General features: G+C 39.6%; 1 protein-coding gene across 1 annotated transcript; it reads right to left on the bottom strand.

Moving 5' to 3' along the window:
* Positions 1-91: 91 nt before the first annotated feature.
* Positions 92-21583, bottom strand: Cenpl (centromere protein L). The gene is made up of 5 exons (XM_057770155.1): positions 21165-21583; positions 18800-18973; positions 15655-15906; positions 2766-3308; positions 92-387 (listed from the first exon to the last, which is right to left on the bottom strand). The coding sequence occupies exons 2-5, from the start codon at positions 18968-18970 to the stop codon at positions 316-318; spliced, it is 1038 nt and encodes a 345-aa protein (XP_057626138.1). The 5' UTR covers positions 18971-18973; positions 21165-21583; the 3' UTR covers positions 92-315.
* Positions 21584-21603: the final 20 nt, after the last annotated feature.

Genomic DNA, 21603 nt, shown 5'->3' on the forward strand with positions numbered 1-21603 from the left:
ACCTCAGAGGCAAGCCTCACCAACAGAATAAATAAGCTAAATCAGAAACACCAGATTTTAGATATGTTTATTTGATTAACAATTCAGCATCTTCTACAGCATTTATACATAACGGGACCACAGTGATCTATGGACACACAAGCACATAACTACGGCTCACCCATGACCACTGCTGTGTTTCAGATCCACCCGGGCAACTGCAAAGGCACCATGAGAAAACAGGTGCTACATTTCTTCCACTCTCCCACTTGGAATAGCAACTCAGAAAGTAACTGAAAGGGTTTATAATACATCACTTAGAGTCCATACTAGAATTCACTCAATTTGAAAAATTGCCAGTTCTGTCATATAGGCCAACACACCAATAAGGTATTTATGACACAGAATCTGTAAAAGAAAAAAAAAGAAAAAATTTTAAATTAAGATAGTATTATGACAAAGCAATTTGATATTGTTTTTCTGTTTTATTTTTGCCATGGTTTTTGTTGATTTTACTTATTTAATCACATAGTTGTGTGTGTAGGTATACGCACATGAATCCAAGTGCCAGAAGAGGCCAGAGGCACTGCTCTCCCAGAACTGGATTTACAGGTAGTTGTGAACTGCCTGGCGTGGGTGCTGGGAACCAGACTCAGATCTTCTGTGAGAGCAATGCAGTTCTCCACCAGCCGAGCCTGGTTAAAACCAATTTTAAAAGGCCAGTTCTTCTGGAGCTAAGTTACAGGTAGTTGTGACCTACCCGGTATGAGTAGTAGGAACTAGACTCTCAGGTTCTCTGCAAGAACAGTACATGCTCCTAATCACTAAGCCATCTCTCCAGTCCTTATCTTAGTTTTTTTGAGACAAGGTGTGAGGTAGCCAGTGCCAGCTTTGCGCTCCCTTTACCAAGGACGACCCTGAACTACTGACGCTCCTGCCTCCATCCACAGGTGCTAGAATTAGAAGCATTCCTTTTGTTTTTAATCCTTAGCTCTTCTTATTAAAATTACTTCCAGCCTATTGTTTCATCTTGACCTCCACTTTAAAAATGTGAGTTATTCAGTACTCAGTTCAAATAGTGCCTCCTTTCCTTTTTATAAAAAATTGTTTGTTTTGTGCCTTTGTGGATGTGTGTGCATGCCACAGCACGTGTGGGAGTCAGACGCTAGCTTTCAGGAGTCAGTTCTCTCCTTCCAACATGTGGGGTCCAAGGACCAAAGTCAGGTCATCCTATCGGTCTGCAGTAAACCTCCTCACCCACTGAGCCATGCCATGCCCACAATGCCAGCCCCATACATCCTTTTCTTTCTGCTCTATCTTCAATGTGTCACTTAAACTTATGTTGGCTTTGATTTCCTTGTTTTAAAATAAAACATAGAATAAATATACAGTGTAGTTCTAAAAATTAGAATTACTATCTACTCGGCACAGAAAGACAAATATGGCATGCTGTCATTCATCTGTAAAAGCTAAGAACATTGATCCCGATGAGTAGTGGTACACACCTATAATGCCAGTACTTTTGAGGAGAGGCAGGAGGATTGGGAATTCAACATCATCTTCAGCTAATGAGTTCAAGGCTAGCCTGAGCTACATGAAACCTTTCCTCAAAACAAAACAAATCTCATAAAAGAAAATAGTGGTCACCAACAGCTAGGAGATGGAGTGGGGTTACATAATGGGTAGTAAAATAAACCCAGTTAGGAGGGATTAGTTCTAATGTTTTTATAGCACAGTTGAGTAACTATAGTCTATAATTTATTAACTCTTTCAAAGTAATTAGGAAAAGATAGAGATAGGAGTGCTAATTACTATAACTCACTTTTTCTGTGTCATACCATGCAGATAAGTATGTACAAATATGACAGAAAGAGGGTATGTAGCTCAGTGGCTGAGTACTTGCCCAGTGTTCAAGACACTATGTTGAATTCCTAACATATACACACAAAAGGACAAATACACATCAAAAATTTAAAAGTAGAAAGAAAAGGTAGAATTAAACTCTGTTAAGAGTGTTAACAATGACAAAATAATAGCAAAGAGTCCCTGGATGTATATAGAAACATGTATTTAAATATGTCTTAAGAGGGCTGAAGCAATAGCTTAGTGGCTAAGAGCACTGGCTGCTGTTCCAGAGGACCCAGATTCAATTCCCAGCACCTACATGACAGCTCACGACCAAACTCCAGTTTCAGTGCATCCAAAGGTTTTGTCTTCTGTCCTTTATGAGCACGGCACACACATGGTGCATAGAGACATACATGCAGGCAAAACACCCATGTACAGAAATAAAAATTTATACATATATATACACACACACATGCGCGCACGCACACACACACACACACACACACATATATCTTAGGAGCCAACTATCTGTTTCTTTATAGAACATGAAAACCATTTCTCTGTGATTTCCTGTCTAATAGCAATTTTAAAAAATCTAAAAGGCAAAGATGGCATTCTGTCACTGGTTATAATCTTATCCCACACATAAAATGCTGCTACTTTAATAATTATTTCAAAATCTGTCAATTTTGAAAATTTCCATTGCTTGAGGGTAGTTCACATTATTCAGCTCTACAGTGCACAGTACACAGTGCCCTTCCTCTTTAAGACTGGCTCTAGGTGGTCAGAGGCATTGGGAGGACATGTATAAAGCAGAAAATAAGTCTATTGTCTTGAACTACTATGCAGTCAAGTGTATTTCCCCATGTAAAAATATAATCACCACACATATGGAAAACATGACAAAAAGGAATTTAATTAGATGTGTTCAAACTAACCTTTATTTTCCCATCAGTGTGTGCTGAAGCTACAGATGTCGAGACACGAACCAATCTTGTGGCTGATAAGTGAATTTTGAAATGCCTGTGGAAGTGTGAATAAAGGCAGTCCATAAATAAGTCGACTTCCTCCTGGGTAATCTCCCCAGGTGTTTTGTGGACACTGTCCCATAAAGCTTTTGCATCCTCTGGATGAATTGCATAAGAAATATCCAAGCTTTGAGGGCTACAGGGCACAGACCAAAAAAATTCAGTGGTAGTCGTGTAATGGTCCATTTCGCAAGCAGTCCACATGGCAGCCATCCAGGAAAGATTAAATGCACTGATTGCTAAAGGACTGAAGCAACAGTCAAAAGTCTTCTGAAACCAGCCTCCAATCAAGGATGTATTGGCCTCTGCTCCATTTGCAAGGAACAAGGGTAGACAGGTGAAATCTTCGGAAGCAGTCTCCAGAAGACTATCTCCAAACACACAGCAGAACCAACCAGTCCACAGCACTTTACCCTCTCTGTGCTCACGTGATGACTGAGACTTTGAGAAAATCTACAAGGGAAAGTAAAACAAGTTCATTAAGTTCGAAAGACCATTTGCTCCTAAATTTTATCTTCTCAAAAATTAATGAGTATATTAAAAACAAGGCCAAGCGTGGTGGCACATGCTCATTATTCCAGGTTGAATCAGGAAGACAAGGAGTTCAAGGTCAGCCTTGGTTATAAAACAAGTTTGAAGCTGGCCTAGTCTATGGGATACTGTCCCAAATGAGAGAGAGAGAGAGAGAGAGAGAGAGAGGGAGGGAGGGAGGGAGGGAGGGAGGGAGGGAGGGAGGGAGGGAGGGAGGGAGGGAGGGAGGGGGAGAGGGAGAGGGAGAGGGAGAGGGAGAGGGAGAGGGAGAGGGAGAGGGAGAGGGAGAGGGAGAGGGAGAGGGAGAGGGAGAGGGAGAATAGACTTCCGATTAGAGGCTGCTCCACAGGAAGTTCATGTCCAGACTATAAACATAGGCTCTAGTGGGCAAAGTGCTTCTCTTTTATTGCTTAGTGGACACAAAGTCCCTACCAAATTGCCTTTAAAAATATTTATGTTGTGCTCATAGATGAATAAATACTATCATCTTTGATCAGAGAAGTTTCTTTTTGCTGTGGGCCACAGTTACCACAGATGCTTACAACTGGCCAGAGCTGAGAGTAAGTGGAGGTTAAATAGACCTGTATCACTCCTAACCCTTGGGGAACAGCACTCATGGGCGAGTAGGGCCAGAGGAAGAGGTGGAAGTGATATGGCATGCTGTCTTCTGGGCAAGACCTAGCACTGCACTCTGGAATTCTCAGAAGCTGGGATTACCTGCAGAAGATTGGGTTCATAAACATTCTGACTTGAAAGAGGGAAAATCTCACAAAGCCCCACTCACCCCTGAGGATATACAGGCAGTTAATGGTTTTCATTAGTGGAAAAGCCACTGGAGGTGCCTATGTGGCAATAAATAACCCCTCAGCCATGTTCCTGTAAGCAGCCCTAACTAAACTCCTGGAAAGTAGAAGGGGAACTAGTTGGAAAGAGGAGGGAGAACAGCAGGAGTGGGGGGGCCACAGGGATAATGATCAAAATATATCATACACATGTATGAAACCCATTATTATAAGTAATTTACATATGCTAATAAAAACACATTTTTTAAAAAGAACACAAAACAAGAACCCAAAACAAAGTGCTGGATTACATGTGTGAGTCACCATGTCCGACTCCTTTTTTAAAATACTGTCCTTTTTTAAATACTGTTTCTCTCCCCTAATATCTGTAATTAAATATGTACTAAAACTGATTCTTAATAAGCTCCAACTTTACTTCATTAAAAAAACTAAATTAAAGTAATAACAATAGTTGATACAAAACCTCAATGAGGAGCTTTTCTAATCATTATTAGGGCTTATCAAAATAATGACTTTTGGCCAATATTTTTCTATACTACAGATAAAGTAGATGACAAGATCTTGCCAAAAATCAAATTAGGAAATCCTTATATGGTACATTCAGGTACAATATCTTGGGGAAGAAAAATAACAACTCGACTGTAGAAGGGCTACACAAGTTCCCCACACCAACAGCTTACATTTTGCCATTTCCCACAGCAGCTCTTTCCATCAGCTTAAACTGTTCCATACAGTTCCCATCCACTGCATCACCTTCTTCATTACGGGCATGTAAGACAAATAAAACCTAATCTCTCTTCTATAGGAAAGGCCCTTCAGACACCTGCTGGTCCATAACACATACACGGTCAAATTCAAGGTCTCTACTGCCTTCAACCCACTCTTCCTAGGACATACACTCACAAGACTCTTCTCTGAACTTCTTATGCATAAGAGCCATCTAAAAGTGAATATATTTATTTCAGAAAAGTTTACACACAAGGCCCTAAGAAACAAACTCTATGGAAAAGTATGTAATGTATACAAGGCACTAGATCAGAAAAAAAAAAATCTGATTAGATCACCATTTTTGACCTAGATTGTACTGTTAATATAACTAAGATTACAGACCTCTAGTTTTTAGTTGACAGCTTTAAAGAAAATGCCCAGGGCTGAAGAGATGGCTCAGTAGTGAAGAGCACTTGTTGCTCTTGCAGAAGACCAGGTTTGAGTGCCAGCACCCACATGGTGGTTCACAACCATCCATAATCTCAGTTCCAAGGGATCTGATAGCCTCTTCTGACCTCCAAGGGCACCAAGCACACATGTAGTCAGACATACATATAGGCAAAACACACATAAAATAAAATTAATAAATCTAATTTAAAAGGCCTAAATCATTCATTTTTGCTATTATATGTAAAATGTAAATCTCCCCTCAACCACGATTAAGGCAGTAAATTTACTTCTACCAAATTTAAAGTTCTTTCATTTTGGTCCACTGTGCAAATTTGTTCAAGATAGTTTAAAATCTTATTTTCCCAAAGATTCAAATTTCCCATTGTGAATTACATAGCAGACATACCTTCAAAACATTCATGATAGTTTTTGTTAAAGTACTAAACCAGGGCAACATTTAAATCATTGCTCCATCTTAGCTTTTGTTTTTCAAGACAGGGTTTTGTTGTAAAACATTTGTTTAATGATGTAAAAATGCATTCTTTTATGTTACATTTGTTTAATTCTGTAAAGCTGTGTTACTTTGGCTGTCTAAAACACTTGACTGGTCTAATAAAGAGCTGAACGTCCAATAGCTAGGCAGGAGAGAGAGATAGGTGGCGCTGGCAGACAAATAGAACAAATAGAGGAGAGAGAGGGAAGAGGGAGGGACAAGAAAAGGAAAGGATGACGCCGGGAGCCAGCCACCCAGCCAGCCATGAATAAGAAGGAAAGAGAGGTATATAGAACAGAGAAAGGTAAAATCTCGGACGCAAAAGGTAGTTGGAATAAGTTAAGCTGGCTAGAAACAAGCCAAGTTAAGGTCAGGCATTCATAAGTAAGTATAAGTCTCTGTGTATTTATTTGGGAGTTGGGTGGTGGGCCTCCAAAGATAAAAATAACCTGGAACTTGCTCTGTAAACCAGGCTGGCCTTGAACTCCGAGATCCACCTGTCTCTACCTTCCAAGTGCTGACTGCCTGACCCCAATGTATTTCTTAATAAAGGATCATTAAGGGGGGCTGGAGAGATGGCTCAGAGGTTAAGAGCATTGTCTGCTCTTCCAAAGGTCCTGAGTTCAATTCCCAGCAACCACAGCTACCTATAATGAGACCTGGTACCCTCTTCTGGCATGCAAGCATACATAGAAGGAATGTTGAAACATAATAAAAATAAATAAATCAAAAAAATAATAAAATTTAAAAAAATAAATGAGATTTTGAAACCTATTGCTTTCTAAAGTTGCTGCAAATTTTTTTTGCATTGCATGAAGGTTCCAAGTTCTCTATACTTTCAGCCACATTTATTATTATTATTTTGCTTTGTTTTGCTTTGTTTTTCAGACTGGCTGGCTGTACTGGAAGCCACTGCATAGAACAGGATAGCCTCAAACTCGGAAACCTATCTGCTTGCCTCTGCCTCTCAAATGCTGAGACTGAAGGCATGCATCACCATGCCCAGCTGTATAATTTCATTTTTTTTTTTTGGCAAAATCATTTCTTTATTGTTATTAAGTAACTACATAAGTTTAATAATAACGTGGCATAGTTATCCTTAGCTATGGGCATCTATATCACTAATCTAATCTACAAATCTTATGGATGAAGAAGATACAAAAAAAACCAACTCAAGCTTTACAAAATAAAAAATAAGTGAGAAAAACCATTACAATGGAGAAATTTGGGTCTCTGTATGATAATATACTAAACATTTTGAAAATGGAACAATTAAATGAGAGGATATCTAATTTAGATGGGATTTATGTAATATCAATTGTAAACATCAGCTTTATCATTTTCATCTTATCACTAATAGTTGGTTAATCTGAGTGCTAAAATACAGGCCTTAGGAAAAACAAATAAATCACAGAGATATTCAAATCCAGACAGAAGAATTTCATAGAGAGTCAGCACTGCATTATAAGAATAGAGAGGAACAGCCTAAGGTTTTCAAACAACCAACCTTAATATATCCAGTAACCTTAAAGGAATTGCCAAATGGCAGAGGCTCTGTTACAGCTAACTGGACTCCTGTGCCAATATTAGATTTAAGGAGATTCGAGAAAGCAATAGTCTCATGTGGCAAGCATTCACCTTTTGTGAAACAAAAGTTAAACTCATGGTCAGTTTGTAATACAATTATCCCTAACAACTGGACAGACTTGGTTAAAGGTATTTTACATCCAGTCCACAATTATAATGGAGTGCCTGGTTCAGAGAAGAGGCTAAGATTATTGAACAATGGAGTAAAGCCAGAGGTAGGGAAACCTCCCAAGATTAAATTCTTGGAGGAGAATACTATGGAAAGGCAGGCTATATATGATGACCACATCCTGGTTGTAGGCCGCACAGTAGCTTCGAATGCTTGAGATAGAACTGGAGAAATAGGAAAGAAAATTGAGTCATTTACTAAAGCTAAACAGGGCCCAAAGGAAGCCTTTATGGATTTCTTACAAAGACTGACTTTAACAGTAAATTAAAGAACATAATGTCTACTGTAAGAAACCATACTGCTATAGAATAGAATAGAATAGAATAGAATAGAATAGAATAGAATAGAATAGAAATAGAAAAGAGAACAAAAAATTCAGGAGATATCATAAAGCAAGTATTGCAGCAAATTTCTATAAATGAACAAATACCAAAATTAAAAATATGAATAAATGATGTCATTGAAGGTCTGGCAGACACCAGTGCAGACGTAACAATAATTTCATCAGAATCTTGTTATCCAAATTCCGGATGTAAATGTTCAGTTTTTAAAGGTTGGAACTTTATCTTAGGTACAGCAGAGCACAAGATGGGTTGAATGTATAGGGTCAGAAGAACAGAGAGGAGTTCCAGGACAAAGATACACAGAGAACCTGTCTCAAAAAGCCAAAAGCTAAAAGTAAAAATAAAAGAAATAGAGGTTAAAATAAAGCCATGTAAAGATGAAAAATACACAGAGAATCTTGATATTGTATGTTATTATGCTCTCTTTAAATTGTTTGGATACTGAGAAAGAAGCAACAGCTGCTAAAGGATATTTGTTTATAAATGCTGCTGAATTAACCCAAGATAGGTATTTTGAAAATACCTTGACTTCAAAGTTGAAGTCAAAAGATGTTACTTTATGGGGGCTGGGGAGATGGCTCAGAGGTTAAGAGCATTGCCTGCTCTTCCAAAAGTCCTGAGTTCAATTCCCAGCAACCACATAGTGGCTCACAACCATCTGTAATGGGGTCTGGTGCCCTCTTCTGGCCTGCAGGCATACACACAGACAGAATATTGTACACACAATAAATAAATAAATAAATACATAAGATGTTACTTTGGAGAAGAGATTTTGCTTTTGTTTCCACAGGAAACAAAAGGCTTTGGATTCATTCTAAATTAAGAAAAATCAGGCTTGATCAAGTAAGATCACCTAAAAAATCTCCAGTAGGAACAGATGGCCCAGATGTCTGAGTTCTACATCTAGAACAGGTTCAAGATGCTGCCTGAGATGATCAAGCCTCACAGGATACTCCAGTCAGGACTTGATCATAACTCTAAATTTTCTTTAGGTCCCCATAAGATTACCAGTGCCCCCAACCAGCAGGAAGTAGCCTGGAATACTACACCCACATTCCCAAAAAAGGACTATGGATATTTTCCTTTGTTTAAAAAAAAAAAAAGAGGGGGAAGTGGTATGGGAAAATTGTCTGTATTCTGTCAATCATATTTTAAATAAACGCTGATTGGCCAGGCAGGAAATATAGGTGGGTCAACCAGACAGGAAGTAGAGGCGGGGCAATGAGAACAGGAGAATTCTGGGAAGGAGGAAGCCCATTCCTCCCACTCCTGCCCAGACCACCAAAAAAGCAAGATGTGATCTACCCTGCTGAAAAAGGTACCGAGCCATGTGGCTAAATAGATAAGAAAAATGGGTTAATATACATTATAAGAGCTAATACGAAGCCTGAGCTAATGGGCCAATCAGTTTTATAACTTATGTAGACTTCTGTGATTTTCTTTGGGACTTGCTGACTGTGGGAAACAGGGCAGGACATAAACCCCAACAAGCAGGACCACATGTTACATATTAAAAGTGAAATCCCAAATCTGTCTCATGTCAGAAGAGTCATGTGATATATAACAGAAGAAAAACAAAAATTTAAGGACTATTTTAGTGCTAGTAATCTCATAATATTTTAGTTTTATATTGGCTCTTTAATAGCATTTCTTAAGGTATAAAATTTATAAGAGATATATATGTTTGTTATATATATAAAACTTTTTGTCTTGCCGGGCAGTGGTGGTGCACACCTTTAATCCCAGCATTCAGGAGGCAGAAGTAGGCGGATCTCTGTAAGTTCAAGGTCAGCCTGGTCTACAAGAGCTAGTTCCAGGACAGGTTCCAAAGCTACAGAGAAACCCTATCTCAAAACCAACTTTTTTTGTCTTGATATTAATGGCCATATAGAGTACTAACTAATATTAGAAAAAGGTTTTCTCTACCTTCCTATACATGATTTCAGGTTTGTGTCTCTATCAGTTTCCTGTGGTGAATTATGAGCCTAACAGCGACCTTTGAAGTCTTCAAAAGGAGGATGGGGCCCTACAACAACAATTCTTCCAGGACTATGATAACATCACTAAACTGAAAAACAACTCCTAGAGATTGGCTGTGGACTACAATATGTTCAAGATAATTTTGAGGTGGCTAGCTGAGAAGATCCAGCCTTACAGACTACTCTAGCCATGACTTAAGATAAACCCTGCACTTTCCCATTACTCAGAGACGAAAAAACAAATGATAAAGCTACCTCTCTCAGGACTTGACAATTAACCAAAAATTTTCTTTTCAGGATTCCCTAAAATTGCTGTCACCCCCCCAGACAGCAGAAAGTAAATTTAAGAATAAGATGCCCACATTCCCAAGAGGTGCAGTGGATAGATTTTGGCCATTCAATGGCTTATGAATATTTGTCATTCTTTAGGGGAGCTGGTTACAAGTTGTTATTGATTACAGTCAGGAGGAAATTTGAACAAAGGAAATTAGACTCAGAGTTCATGTTTTGAAAAGAAAAAAGGGAGATACAGATAGGATAAAAGGGGAGAATCTACTTTGAAAGGAAAATAGAGGTAATATAGATGTGATAAAAATAAAAAGGTAGTTTATTGAATCTACTTTTAGAAAGAACTAGTTTTGTAGAACTCTAAAATAACTCTAAAGCCATTTCTGACAACTCTGAGGCCAATTTTGAGGTCTCTCAGCAGTAGTGCTCCCCGCTCCCTGGGAACCAAGGATCTAACAACTATACATGCACGTACTAAAATGTTGGAAACTTTCCGTCATCTCCCTGAGTCCTAAAATAGAACTCAGTTATTGAATAGGGGCAAGATAACCCTTAGGTGTTGACTCAGTTCCTGGTATTTTGACTCAGTCCCTTTTTACAAAGTAACCCTCAGATGTTTCCTCTTACCTCATCTGATCTGGCAACCACTCTCCAGCCAATTATTGGTAATAGCCCTTTTAAATAAGCCAATCATAATAGTTAAAGAACAACCCCCAGACACCGCCCTTCCTTTTGTGGCTTTTTGCTTTAAAAGTAGCCTGTACCAGTCTTTCTGGCTTCTTGAATGCTGAAAGACCCTGTCATGACAGGAGTAATAAAATCCTCATGCTTTTACATCAACTGTGGTATGAGAGATGGTCTCTTGGGGCGACTTCTCCTGGTAGTTGGACTTCAGGGTCCAACAGTTTTAAATGTTTTACATTGGATTAAACTTTGTATATTGATACAAATTTGAGATTAATTTTGTTAGAGCATACTGTACATATGTTTTTCCTTTCATTCAAGGTATTGTACCTATATAATTCATTTAACAATGTAATGCAAATTTCTAGTCCTTGAAAATTATTATTATCAACTTGTTTAGGATAATAAGGAAATGCAAGTTAGTAGTTTATCATATAGTTGAACTTGCAGTCACATTAGGTATGTTTTCAAGGTCAAACAGATATATTTTAAATAAACAGGTCATCTTCAAACACTTCAGAGATCTATATAATAGGGCATTTAAGATGTTTTAATAACCTAGGTTCTTTTTTTTTTTTTTATGATAATGAGACATGTCTGCTCCTGACAACATCAATCTACTTCAAAGATGATAGGCATTGAAGAAACTCCACCTGGAGTTTGCTTTCCTTGTGGCAAAAGTAGGCCACTGGACAAGAAAGTGTCCTTGCCTCAACTGCTGACATGTGCTGTCCTAATGGGACAAGCAGGAAACAAAAGAGAGTGACTGGCAAAACTTGCCCAGACAAAGCAGGATAGTCCTTCAAAAACCCTGCTTCACAGAAAAGTCTGTGAGATATTCTAGGCCTGCAGGCTGAAGATGGATGTGTTGGAAGAATTTTCAGTGACTGTCTAGGCAACCAGCTGTTTCTGTCATTTCTCACACTTTTTGGAAATCGCTTGCTTATACTTCCTAATTACTCAGTTAATATTATTTCCTTCTTGAATCTCTGAGGTAATTGAAGACTAGATAGTTATAGTCATAGTTTTTATTGTTTATGAGACTCAGAAAAGAAATTCACTAAAGAAATGTAAAGTATATAAGGTGGAGAGATATCAAAAGCTAGTTTTGGATAGTAAAGCAAATTATGATAGAAATTAAATTACGTACAAGACGTTGGACTCACCAAGATAAGATAAATATGGAGTATTTTCTCTGAATTTGTCAAATGAAAATGGACTAGACATTGTTGATGTATTTATTGCCTGCATAAATTATAGTTATTGTAATAATATTATAATAACTATATTATAATTATATTATATATTATAATAATATAATAATAAACCTATTGCATATAGTTTTTCTTATATTAGTAATAGTCCTTTTTATTTTAGACAAAAAGGGGAAATATAGTGATATTTAATTTATGTTTTATAAATAAAGCTTGTCTGAAGATCAGAGGGCAAAACTAAGCCAGTAGAGGCCAGGCAGTGGTGTCACACACCTTTAATCCCAGGATTTGGGAGACAGAAGCAGATGGATGTCTGAGTTCAAGGCCACAATGAGCTATACAAGATCAATGTAGAAACAGATCCTGGTGGCGGCAGTTCACACCTTTAAACCCAGTACTAGGGAGTCACATACCTTTAATCCCAGCACTAGAGAGGAATATGAGGCGGGAATTTGTTACCTATAACAAATCTGAGGATTCGTTAGAGGTAAGAGCTCTCTAGTGGCTTGGCTGCTTTGCTTTTCTAATCTTCAGGTTGAATCCCAATATCTGTCTCTGGGTTTTTATTATTCTTGCTACATTTAATTTCCATTTTCAAAGGTTAAGATTAGTTCATCTGAGCTGGGCACAGTTACACAAACTTTTAATCCCAGAAATTAGAAGGCAGAGACAGTCAGATCTCTGTGAGTTCCAGGCCAGCCAGTGCTAGACAGGAAGACCTTGGGGAGGGAGAGGCAAATGTGGCAGGGTGTGGCAGGACACACTTTTAATTTTGAACTTAAGAGGATCTCAAGTTCCAGGACCTTCTGGTCAATACAGAAAGTTCTAAGTCAGCAAATCCAGGGCTATACAGTGAGACTCTGTCTCAAAAACAAAATCAAATCTCTTAACTAATAGAACGGTAGGTTTTCCTGCACAATTTACAGGAAGAAATATGAAGCACTGTATTTCTGAGAGTCACATGGCATCACGTACCATATGAGATGATATAATGCACATGATTTTATTAAATTTTTTCTTCTAGGAGCTAAAACCTAAAAAAAAAAAAAAAAAAAAGATCCAATGAATAATAGTGTGTTAGTTTTCAGTCACCTTGATACAGCTACAGCTGTAGTGGCATTTCACTTGTATTTTATTTTTTTTTTAAAATATTTATTATGTATACAATATTCTGTCTGTGCATATGCCTGCAGGCCAGAAGAGGGCACCAGACCCCATTACAGATGGCTGTGAGCCACCATGTGGTTGCTGGGAATTGAACTCAGGGCCTTTGGAAGAGCAGGCAGTGCTCTTAACCTCTGAGCCATCTCTCCAGCCCCTTCACTTGTATTTTAGTAAATAAAACTTGCCTGAGTATCACAGAAAAATAAAACAGCCACATTGGTCAGCCTTATAGACCAGGCAGCAATAACACACACCTTTAATTTAACCCAGTAGCCACACTTGCTCGCCATAGAGATCAGGTGGCAGTTGTGCACACCTTTAATCCCAGTCCTAGAGAGGAATATAAAATGGAAAGAGACAGCTCTCAGCCTCAGTCTCATTCTGAGGTTTCCTGGAGGCAGGATGGCTATTTTCCACTGTGGCAGTGTTAAGAGCCAGTGGCTGGCTGTTTTGCTTTTTGGACCGTCTCTCTCTGAGTTTTTATTTTTATTTTTGGTTTTTCGAGACAGGGTTTCTCTGTGGTTTTGGAGCCTGTCCTGGAACTAGCTCTTCTAGACCAGGCTGGTCTCGAACTAACAGAGATCCGCCTGCCTCTGCCTCCCGAGTGCTGGGATTAAAGGCGCGCGCCACCACCGCCCAGCTCTCTGAGTTTTTATTAATCATGCTTCATACAGCCATCTGGGAAAAGGGAACATCAATCAAGGCATTTCTACACCAGACTGGCCTTGTAGACAAATCTCTGGGGCATTTCTTGATTAATGATTGATAAGGGATTGTGCGCAGATGGGCCTGGATCGTGTAAGAAAGCAAACTGAAAAGGCTGTAAGGAGAATGCTAGTAAGCAGTGTTCCTTCTGGTCTCTCGAGTTCCTGCCTGGGCTTTTCTCACGAACTGTATGTACTGGAAGGGTTTGCCAATTTATAAATTCTTTCCTCTCCAAGTTGCTTTTGGTCAGTGTTTTATCTCAACGGAAAAGAAGTAGAAGCCAGGTAGTGGTGGCACACACCTTTAATCCCAGCACTCTGGAGGCAGAGGCAAATGGATCTCTGTGAGTCCGAAGCCAGCCTGGTCTACAGAGCAAGTTCAAGGATAGACAGGAAGAAACCCTATCTTGAAAAACAAACAGAGGAAAGAAAGAAAAGAACTAGAACATTCATTTCTATATCTACAAAAATGTAGAATTCCTAATTATGAGTAATTATCTACAGGCAAAACACAAAGTATGGACAGTTAGATCCCAATTTTAAGACTATACTGATCCATGGGGCTGGAGAGATGGCTCAGTGGTTAAGAGCATTGCCTGCTCTTCCAAAGGTCCTGAGTTCAATTCCCAGCAACCACATGGTGGCTCACAACCATCTGTAAAGAGGTCTGGCGCCCTCTTCTGGCCTTCAGGCATACAGACAGAATATTGTATACATAATAAAAATAAATAAATATTAAAAAAAAAAAAAAGACTATACTGATCCAGATAAACAAATATATGTATACCAAAATGTTAAATTATTATTTTTAAGAAGGTATTCTTTTTCTTTTTCTTTTTTTTTTTTTTTTTGGTTTTTCGAGACAGGGTTTCCCTGTGGTTTTGGAGCCAGTCCTGGAACTAGCTCTTGTAGACCAGGCTGGTCTCGAACTCACAGAGATCCGCCTGCCTCTGCCTCCCAAGTGCTGGGATTAAAGGCGCGCGCCACCCACCGCCCGGCTAAGAAGGTATTCTTGTGTGTATGTGAATGCATGATTCAAGGTGTGTGAACGGAACGTAAGATCAGAGGACACCTTTGTGGAAACCGTTCTCTTTCCTTCCACCTTTGGTTCCAGGTATGGAACCCAGACCTCCAGCCTTGCCCACACATCTTGACTTGCTGAGCCATCTTGCAAGCACAAGTTTCTTAAGCTTCCTTTATACCGCTGTGTGTTTTCTAAAGTCAACATCACATTCCACCCACAAAAAAATTTCCTAAACATGTAGGAAACAAATTATGTTAGCTATATCTAATTATTATAATATAAAATTAAATTTAAAAAAAGACAAAACAAAATACAAGAATTGGACCAGCAAGATGGCTTAGCAAATTAAGGCACTTGGTGCCACAACTAACAGCCTGAGTTTTATCCCCAGGAAACTACAAGTTAGAGAGAGCTAATTCCAGTAAGTTCTCCAAATTCCACAAGCACACAGTGGCAACAACCACATACATATACACATGAAATTAAATAAGTACATAAATGTAATCAAAAAACCTTTTTATATCTCAAGCTTAGGAGTTAAAAATAACAAAAAACAGACAAGCAATAAGAAAACACTATAATTTCCATTACAAACCAACAAAAGACAGATTTTTTTTTTCCCTCTGTGAAGCAAATGCTACATACATATTACTATACCTGCACAAGAAATGCTTCTGGGTCCCTTTGTGTTCCTTTTACTCCAAGTAGAGTCGAGAAAATCACTTTGATGTTGAAGTCTTCTCCCACTTCCACAGCAAGTCCTTTTTGCTTTTCAGCAGCAATAAATGCACTTAGAAGTCTAGAATATTCTTTGAGGTTAGTGTAGGAGAATTTATACAGAGGAGTTAAACTATATACAGTCCATTGTTTGTGGAGGAGAAATGCCACCTTCTCAGGATTGATTTCTTCCTAAAACAACAAAAAAATTAAGATAAAAGTATTAAAAAGTAAAAACATGGATAAAAATTTAATCATAGCAATTTATATATTTAATATAAATTTACTACTTGATACATGATTCTGTGGTCCTAAGATTAATCTCAAATGGAGCTTGCAGGACTTTATAGGTCATTAAATGGTCCTCTGCCTTTGCCTCCCTTTCTATATGGAAAACTCTTCCTCTGAATGTTCATACAAGACAGTTCTCCATTTCATGCAGATCTGTCCTTAGTTCCTATCTAGGAGCCCACTCTAAAGTAAATGTATCAGGCCAAGTCCGTCACTATCTCCTAAGCCTTTCACTTTTATTCATAGCACTTACTATGATCTAGCATTTGACACACCTGCCTACGTGTATGCACGCATGCGCATGTGCGTATGCATGTGTGTATGTGTGTGTGTGTGTGTGTTATTTTTCTTGTCTCCCTTTCCAATCAGAATACAAGCTTGTTGGGGACAGGATTTTATCTATTTTATTGACTCTAGATGGTTGGATATAAATGAACGGCATTTCACAGGATTTGAATAACTATTTCACAGATGAACACTTATGTTCTACTACATATATATCTTGAAAACAGTGGTGCTGTCACTTAATGGCATAGTGCTCATGCCTAGCACATTCACAGCCCTGAGCTTCCACAAGACACCAAAAATAGTTCTGAAGGATCTAGTTTGATTAGTCTTGAGTAATTTAAAGAATTACTTGACAGTAAGTTCACTTCCTGCAACAAAGTCTAATTCAGTATAACACTACAACACTTGTATAATACTACAACACTTAGAAATACATTTGTCTATTCTCTATTAGAACCACAAGTGCCATCAAAAACAAAAAACCAGTGCACACTATGAAGTCAGTGTGGAGGTTCTGTACAACACTGAAAGATGACTCAGCTAACCACTCTTGGGTACGCATCCACAGGACTCTGAAGAACACACCAGGAAGATACATGCTCAATTTATGAGCATATTAAATAAAAAAAAAATGTGTTAGACCAGGCTTGCTTTTAATTCTAGCACTCAGGAGGCAGAGACATGAATCTCTGGGAGTTTGAGGCCAGCCTAGTCTACATAGTGAGTTCCAGGACAGCCAAGGCAAAGGGAGAAAAAAAAAAAGAAAATGTGCTATAAATACAGAATGAAAATTTTTTAAGCTGTAAAGAAAAATGAAGTCATGACATTTGTAAGAAAATGGACAGAATGAGAGATTGTTATGTTAGGCAAAGTAAGCCAGACTTGGAAAGACAAGTACCTCGTGTTTTCTCTAACATTCAGAATTTAGGGGTGTGTGTGTGTGTCTGTAGTCATGGAAGTAGAAAAGGGACCATGAGAGGGAAGGAAGAGCTCATAAGGGTACGGATAATAAGATAAGACAACACACAGAAAGGAGAACTATTTGGGAGGAGGAATAGGATCAGACGGGGGGGAGGGATAGATAACTATGAAGTATAACATATATAGGAGCGTTCCACAGGGAAATCAGCCAGTTTGTATGCTCACTTAAAAAAAATTAATTTAAAACATAAATGTGTGCTAGGCATGGTAGTATACAACTGGAACCCAAGGTCTTCTGGGGCAGACAGAAAGATCAACCACAAGTTCAAAGCCAAACTGGCCCAGTTTACACAGTGAGTTATAAGCTAACATTCTGTTTCAAAGAAATAAAAACAAAAGTAAACAAATGGAAAACAAACAAACAGAAAACCCCAAGGAGAGTATAGAAGTATTGACAGTCTCAAAGCTCCTAGCTTCCTCCTGAGGAACTTCTTCAGTCCACACTTCCTGACATGGTCTCACAGCTCCAGGTATCTTTTAGAACAAAAGGGCATGTGTGGGGGTGGGGGTGGTTTGAGAACAATGTTTGTCATAGTTACAGCATTCATTGAAATAGTTACATACTTTTTCTTATTAAATAGATGGGAAAATTATAAAAAAGCACTAAACTAGACATTTCTATCTTTATATAAAATATCTCAGAGGGGTTGGAGAAATGGCAGAAGAGCTGGGTTTGGTTCTCAGCACCCACATGATGATCATGATCATGAGTCACTCCAGTTCTAGGAGCCCAGTGCCCTCTTCTCACTCACTCAGGCACATATGTGGTACAATATATACATGCAGGCAAAATAATATAGTCATATAGGTGCACACACGTAATCTCAACTCACAAGTGGAAGAAAGGAAGGAAGGAAGGAAGGAAGGAAGGAAGGAAGGAAGGAAGGAAGGAAGGAAGGAAGGAAGGATAAAGTCTCTCAGGCTGAGGATATAGTTCAGGGGTAGAACTAAGCTTAACATATACAAGGCTCTGCATTAAAACCCCAGTAGCCCCACCCTAAACTCCCAAAAAACTTTCTGGCTGAGAACTATTACTTTCAGTACCAGCACTAGCAATTTCTTTTCTATACGTCATAAGAATCAAAACTTGACTCCTAACCCAAAAGGCACTAGACACACACCATGGGCAAGAGGAGACGACTACATTGAAGGTACCAAAGAATCAAAGATCCAATGAACCTATCAAAAATGCTAGACAAGAATATAAACTTTAAACATTGGGAAACATAAGAAATACAAAAATGAGGAACATTGCAGTCAAACAGGGGAAAGTATGAGTCTGTATTCTTCAAAAATGCCAATGTCATAGAAGAAAAATATTGAGGAAATGAAATGGATTAATGGAGATTAGGAGGAACAAAAGCTACTGTGGTTAAAATGTGAAATTATTTCCTGAACTGCTCCTCATTACCTGTCAGCTAGAAATGTATGTGTGTATGTAGTATGTAAATGTAGTATGTAAATGGATATATCCTTATTCATATATTTTCAACCACTGACGGTCCCAAAGGCAAACAAACCATACCTGCGACTGTGAACACTGGGGTAATTTTCTCCGAGGTGGACTGGGAAAAAATGAACTCTGCCTCCTGACTGATTCCAGCCGTTTCTGCAGAGGGGTGGCACCTATAAAATAGTCTTTCAGATTTGAGGTTCTTCGCCTAGAAGTTGGTCCAGGTGAATTATAAGAATCCATAGTCTGCAATAAGAAAAAAAAAGTAACTCTAGAATTCTAAGCACTAAAATAATTCCTGCACATTGCTCTACAGGAACGTCCGACTCTGTTTCCTTCCCACTCCCACCTTTTCCACAACAACCTCTTAGTTCCTGCCTGAGTCACTGCTCTCTTGCTGTGACGAGAAATACCAAAACAAGAACTTTACAGTACAAGCTCTAGAGTAAGTCAAAATATGTGATCTATGTTGGCCAAGGAAAGCTGCAAGACCACCATGAACAAGGGGCACAGCAGGGGCTTCATGATGACCCTGGAGTTGCCTCTAAATCGACCTGCCCAGTTCAAAAGGAGAGGGAAGACATGAGGTGAGTTTGCACGAGCACATGGAAAGACAGAACGCTTACGACAGCTGGCACAGCGCGGGGACGGCTCTCTTCCAGGGCCCTTGGAGGCTGGAAGACCCAAGGGAGCAGAGGCAGCCACCTCACAGTTGTCCTCCCCTTTCCTGAAGGAGGCTGCAGAGCAACACAACCGAATGTCCAGGCACTAGACTGGCCCCAGATCAACAAAGAGAAAGAAAACCATGTTCCCAAGCTAGAGCCCTGCTAAATCCTGCAGGCTTTGCCACTTAACACCCTCAGCAGCCAGAAAGAGGTGAACTTTCTAGTCAAAAAGCTGGAGGGTATCTTTACAGTCACAACCCCAAACCAGAAAGACCCTGTAGCCAAAACTTGACTCGCAGAGGAAATACCTCAACTGTTGCTTTCCAAACCTGCCTGTGTGAGGGATTTCCTTTCTTACCAAGCCTCCTTCAGTCAGAAACATAACAAAACTGAGCCAGACAGGATATAGAGTCAAGATGGTGCAACTGTCAATGGACCTGTTGATAGATGAACTGAGACTAGAGTCGCTCTCATAACAAGGATGGTCTGGAAAGCAAGATGACCTGCACAGGTACCTCAGGGGGTATGGCCATGTCCTACTCCACAGGAGTGGCATACCACAACGGAGGGTGGTGGCAACATTCTCTAGGGAGGCTAAATCACCTGGAAGAGCCAGCTGTCTAAATTAGGGGAACAGTAACCTCGTCTTCAATTCCTCCTCCATCTGCTTTGGCCCCTTTGCTTTACCTGGATTCTCAAAACTCCAGGGCTGGGGCGATGGCTCAGCTAGCAAAGGAACTTGCAGCCAAGTGAGATAACCTGAGTTTAATTCCTGAAACCCAAACAGTAGGCGAGAACTGACTTCTGCAAGTTTCCTCTGACACCATACCCACACCAAAGCACATGTGAACACACATATACAATGTTTAAGAAATAAAAACCACCACAGATAGGGAAGCAGCATTTAAACAGGCATTTTTCATTTTGCCATAGACATAAAGTATTTCCATGATGTGACCTTGGCCACATTCCTGGTGAGCCTCCTGGTGTGCATTTCAGTTAAGTTTAGGTTATAGAATTTTTCTAGCCGGGCGGTGGTGGCGCACGCCTTTAATCCCAGCACTTGGGAGGCAGAGGTAGGCGGATCTCTGTGAGTTCGAGACCAGCCTGGTCTACAAGAGCTAGTTCCAGGACAGGCTCCAAAACCACAGAGAAACCCTGTCTCGAAAAACCAAAAAAAAAAAAAAAAAAGAATTAATTTTTCTATGGAGTGTGCTATTTGTGACAATAATTGCTAAGCATTCATTATTTTCCAAGTTTGTTTGTAACCACTTAACAAATATCAAGCCTTTAACAACTATTCTCCTTTTGTTTGGGGGTGTTTTGTTTATAATGACTGCGTTGCTTAGGTTGGCCTAGAACTCACAACAATTCTCTTGCCTCAGCCTCCTTTATGCTGGGACATATCTGGTACTAGCCTTGCATTTACTCCTCAAATGACCCATTATGTAAAGCTACTGTGTTGCCAGTTGACAGAAGGGGAGGGTCCGAAATAGTTCCCAAGTCTTAACCCTCTCAGCAGTTCTTTAGTATCCACAGAACATCTCTCGCCAAAACTTCTCTTGTGGCTAGTTCATGAAAAAAGGGCCCTTGAGTTAATCACTGTAATACTGCCACAACTGTCAATCGACTGTTCCAATACCAACGCTCATCTGCACGTTAACTCCTCTGGGTTCCCAACTAAACACACAAAAGCATTGCAAAGACAACGACCGCACAACAGAGTTCAAGGCAGTACATAGCCAATTCAGGACCCACCCAAAACATCTTACCAAAAATATGTCGTGATGACGTTGTCATCCATTCCAGATTCACGAATCATTCTTCAAGTCTGGCTCCAAGACTACGACGAGAGGAAATTTTGATTTCTTTTGTTTTTGTTGGGGGAAAAAAAAGAAAGCGGCCAAAATGACTGTCCAGAGAGAACCGAAGCAATCCCTAGTGACTTCAGAAGGGACATCAAGGCCAGCGAGGGAACCTGGACTCCCTCAGACGCGGGTAACACCTGCGACGTCACCTTGGGAGCGACGGTTCCGCTTCCCTAGCGGGCGGGCTCTGCGACCCTCACTCCTCGGGAGCTAGCGTCTGCCCACGAAAGACAGGCGTCCCCGAAGCCCCCTCTCAGAAGCTCTCCTGTGATCGAAAGTAGACTTGAAACCTCCTTCGCGAGGGAAGGCGCAGCCCCGCGAACTCCAAGCCCTCCAGTTTAAA

Source organism: Chionomys nivalis, chromosome 5 (genome assembly GCF_950005125.1).
Source record: "Chionomys nivalis chromosome 5, mChiNiv1.1, whole genome shotgun sequence".
Lineage (NCBI taxonomy): Eukaryota > Metazoa > Chordata > Mammalia > Rodentia > Cricetidae > Chionomys > Chionomys nivalis.

Coding starts and splice junctions, on each gene's coding strand:
- Cenpl (XM_057770155.1), bottom strand. CDS start 18,970: ATGGATTCTTATAATTCACCTGGACCAACTTCTAGGCGAAGAACCTCA. Junction 15,907..18,799: donor CCCAGTGTTCACAGTCGCAG/GTATGGTTTGTT, acceptor TTGTTGTTTTAG/GAAGAAATCAATCCTGAGAA. Junction 3,309..15,654: donor CAGAAGCATTTCTTGTGCAG/GTATAGTAATAT, acceptor TTTCCCTTGTAG/ATTTTCTCAAAGTCTCAGTC.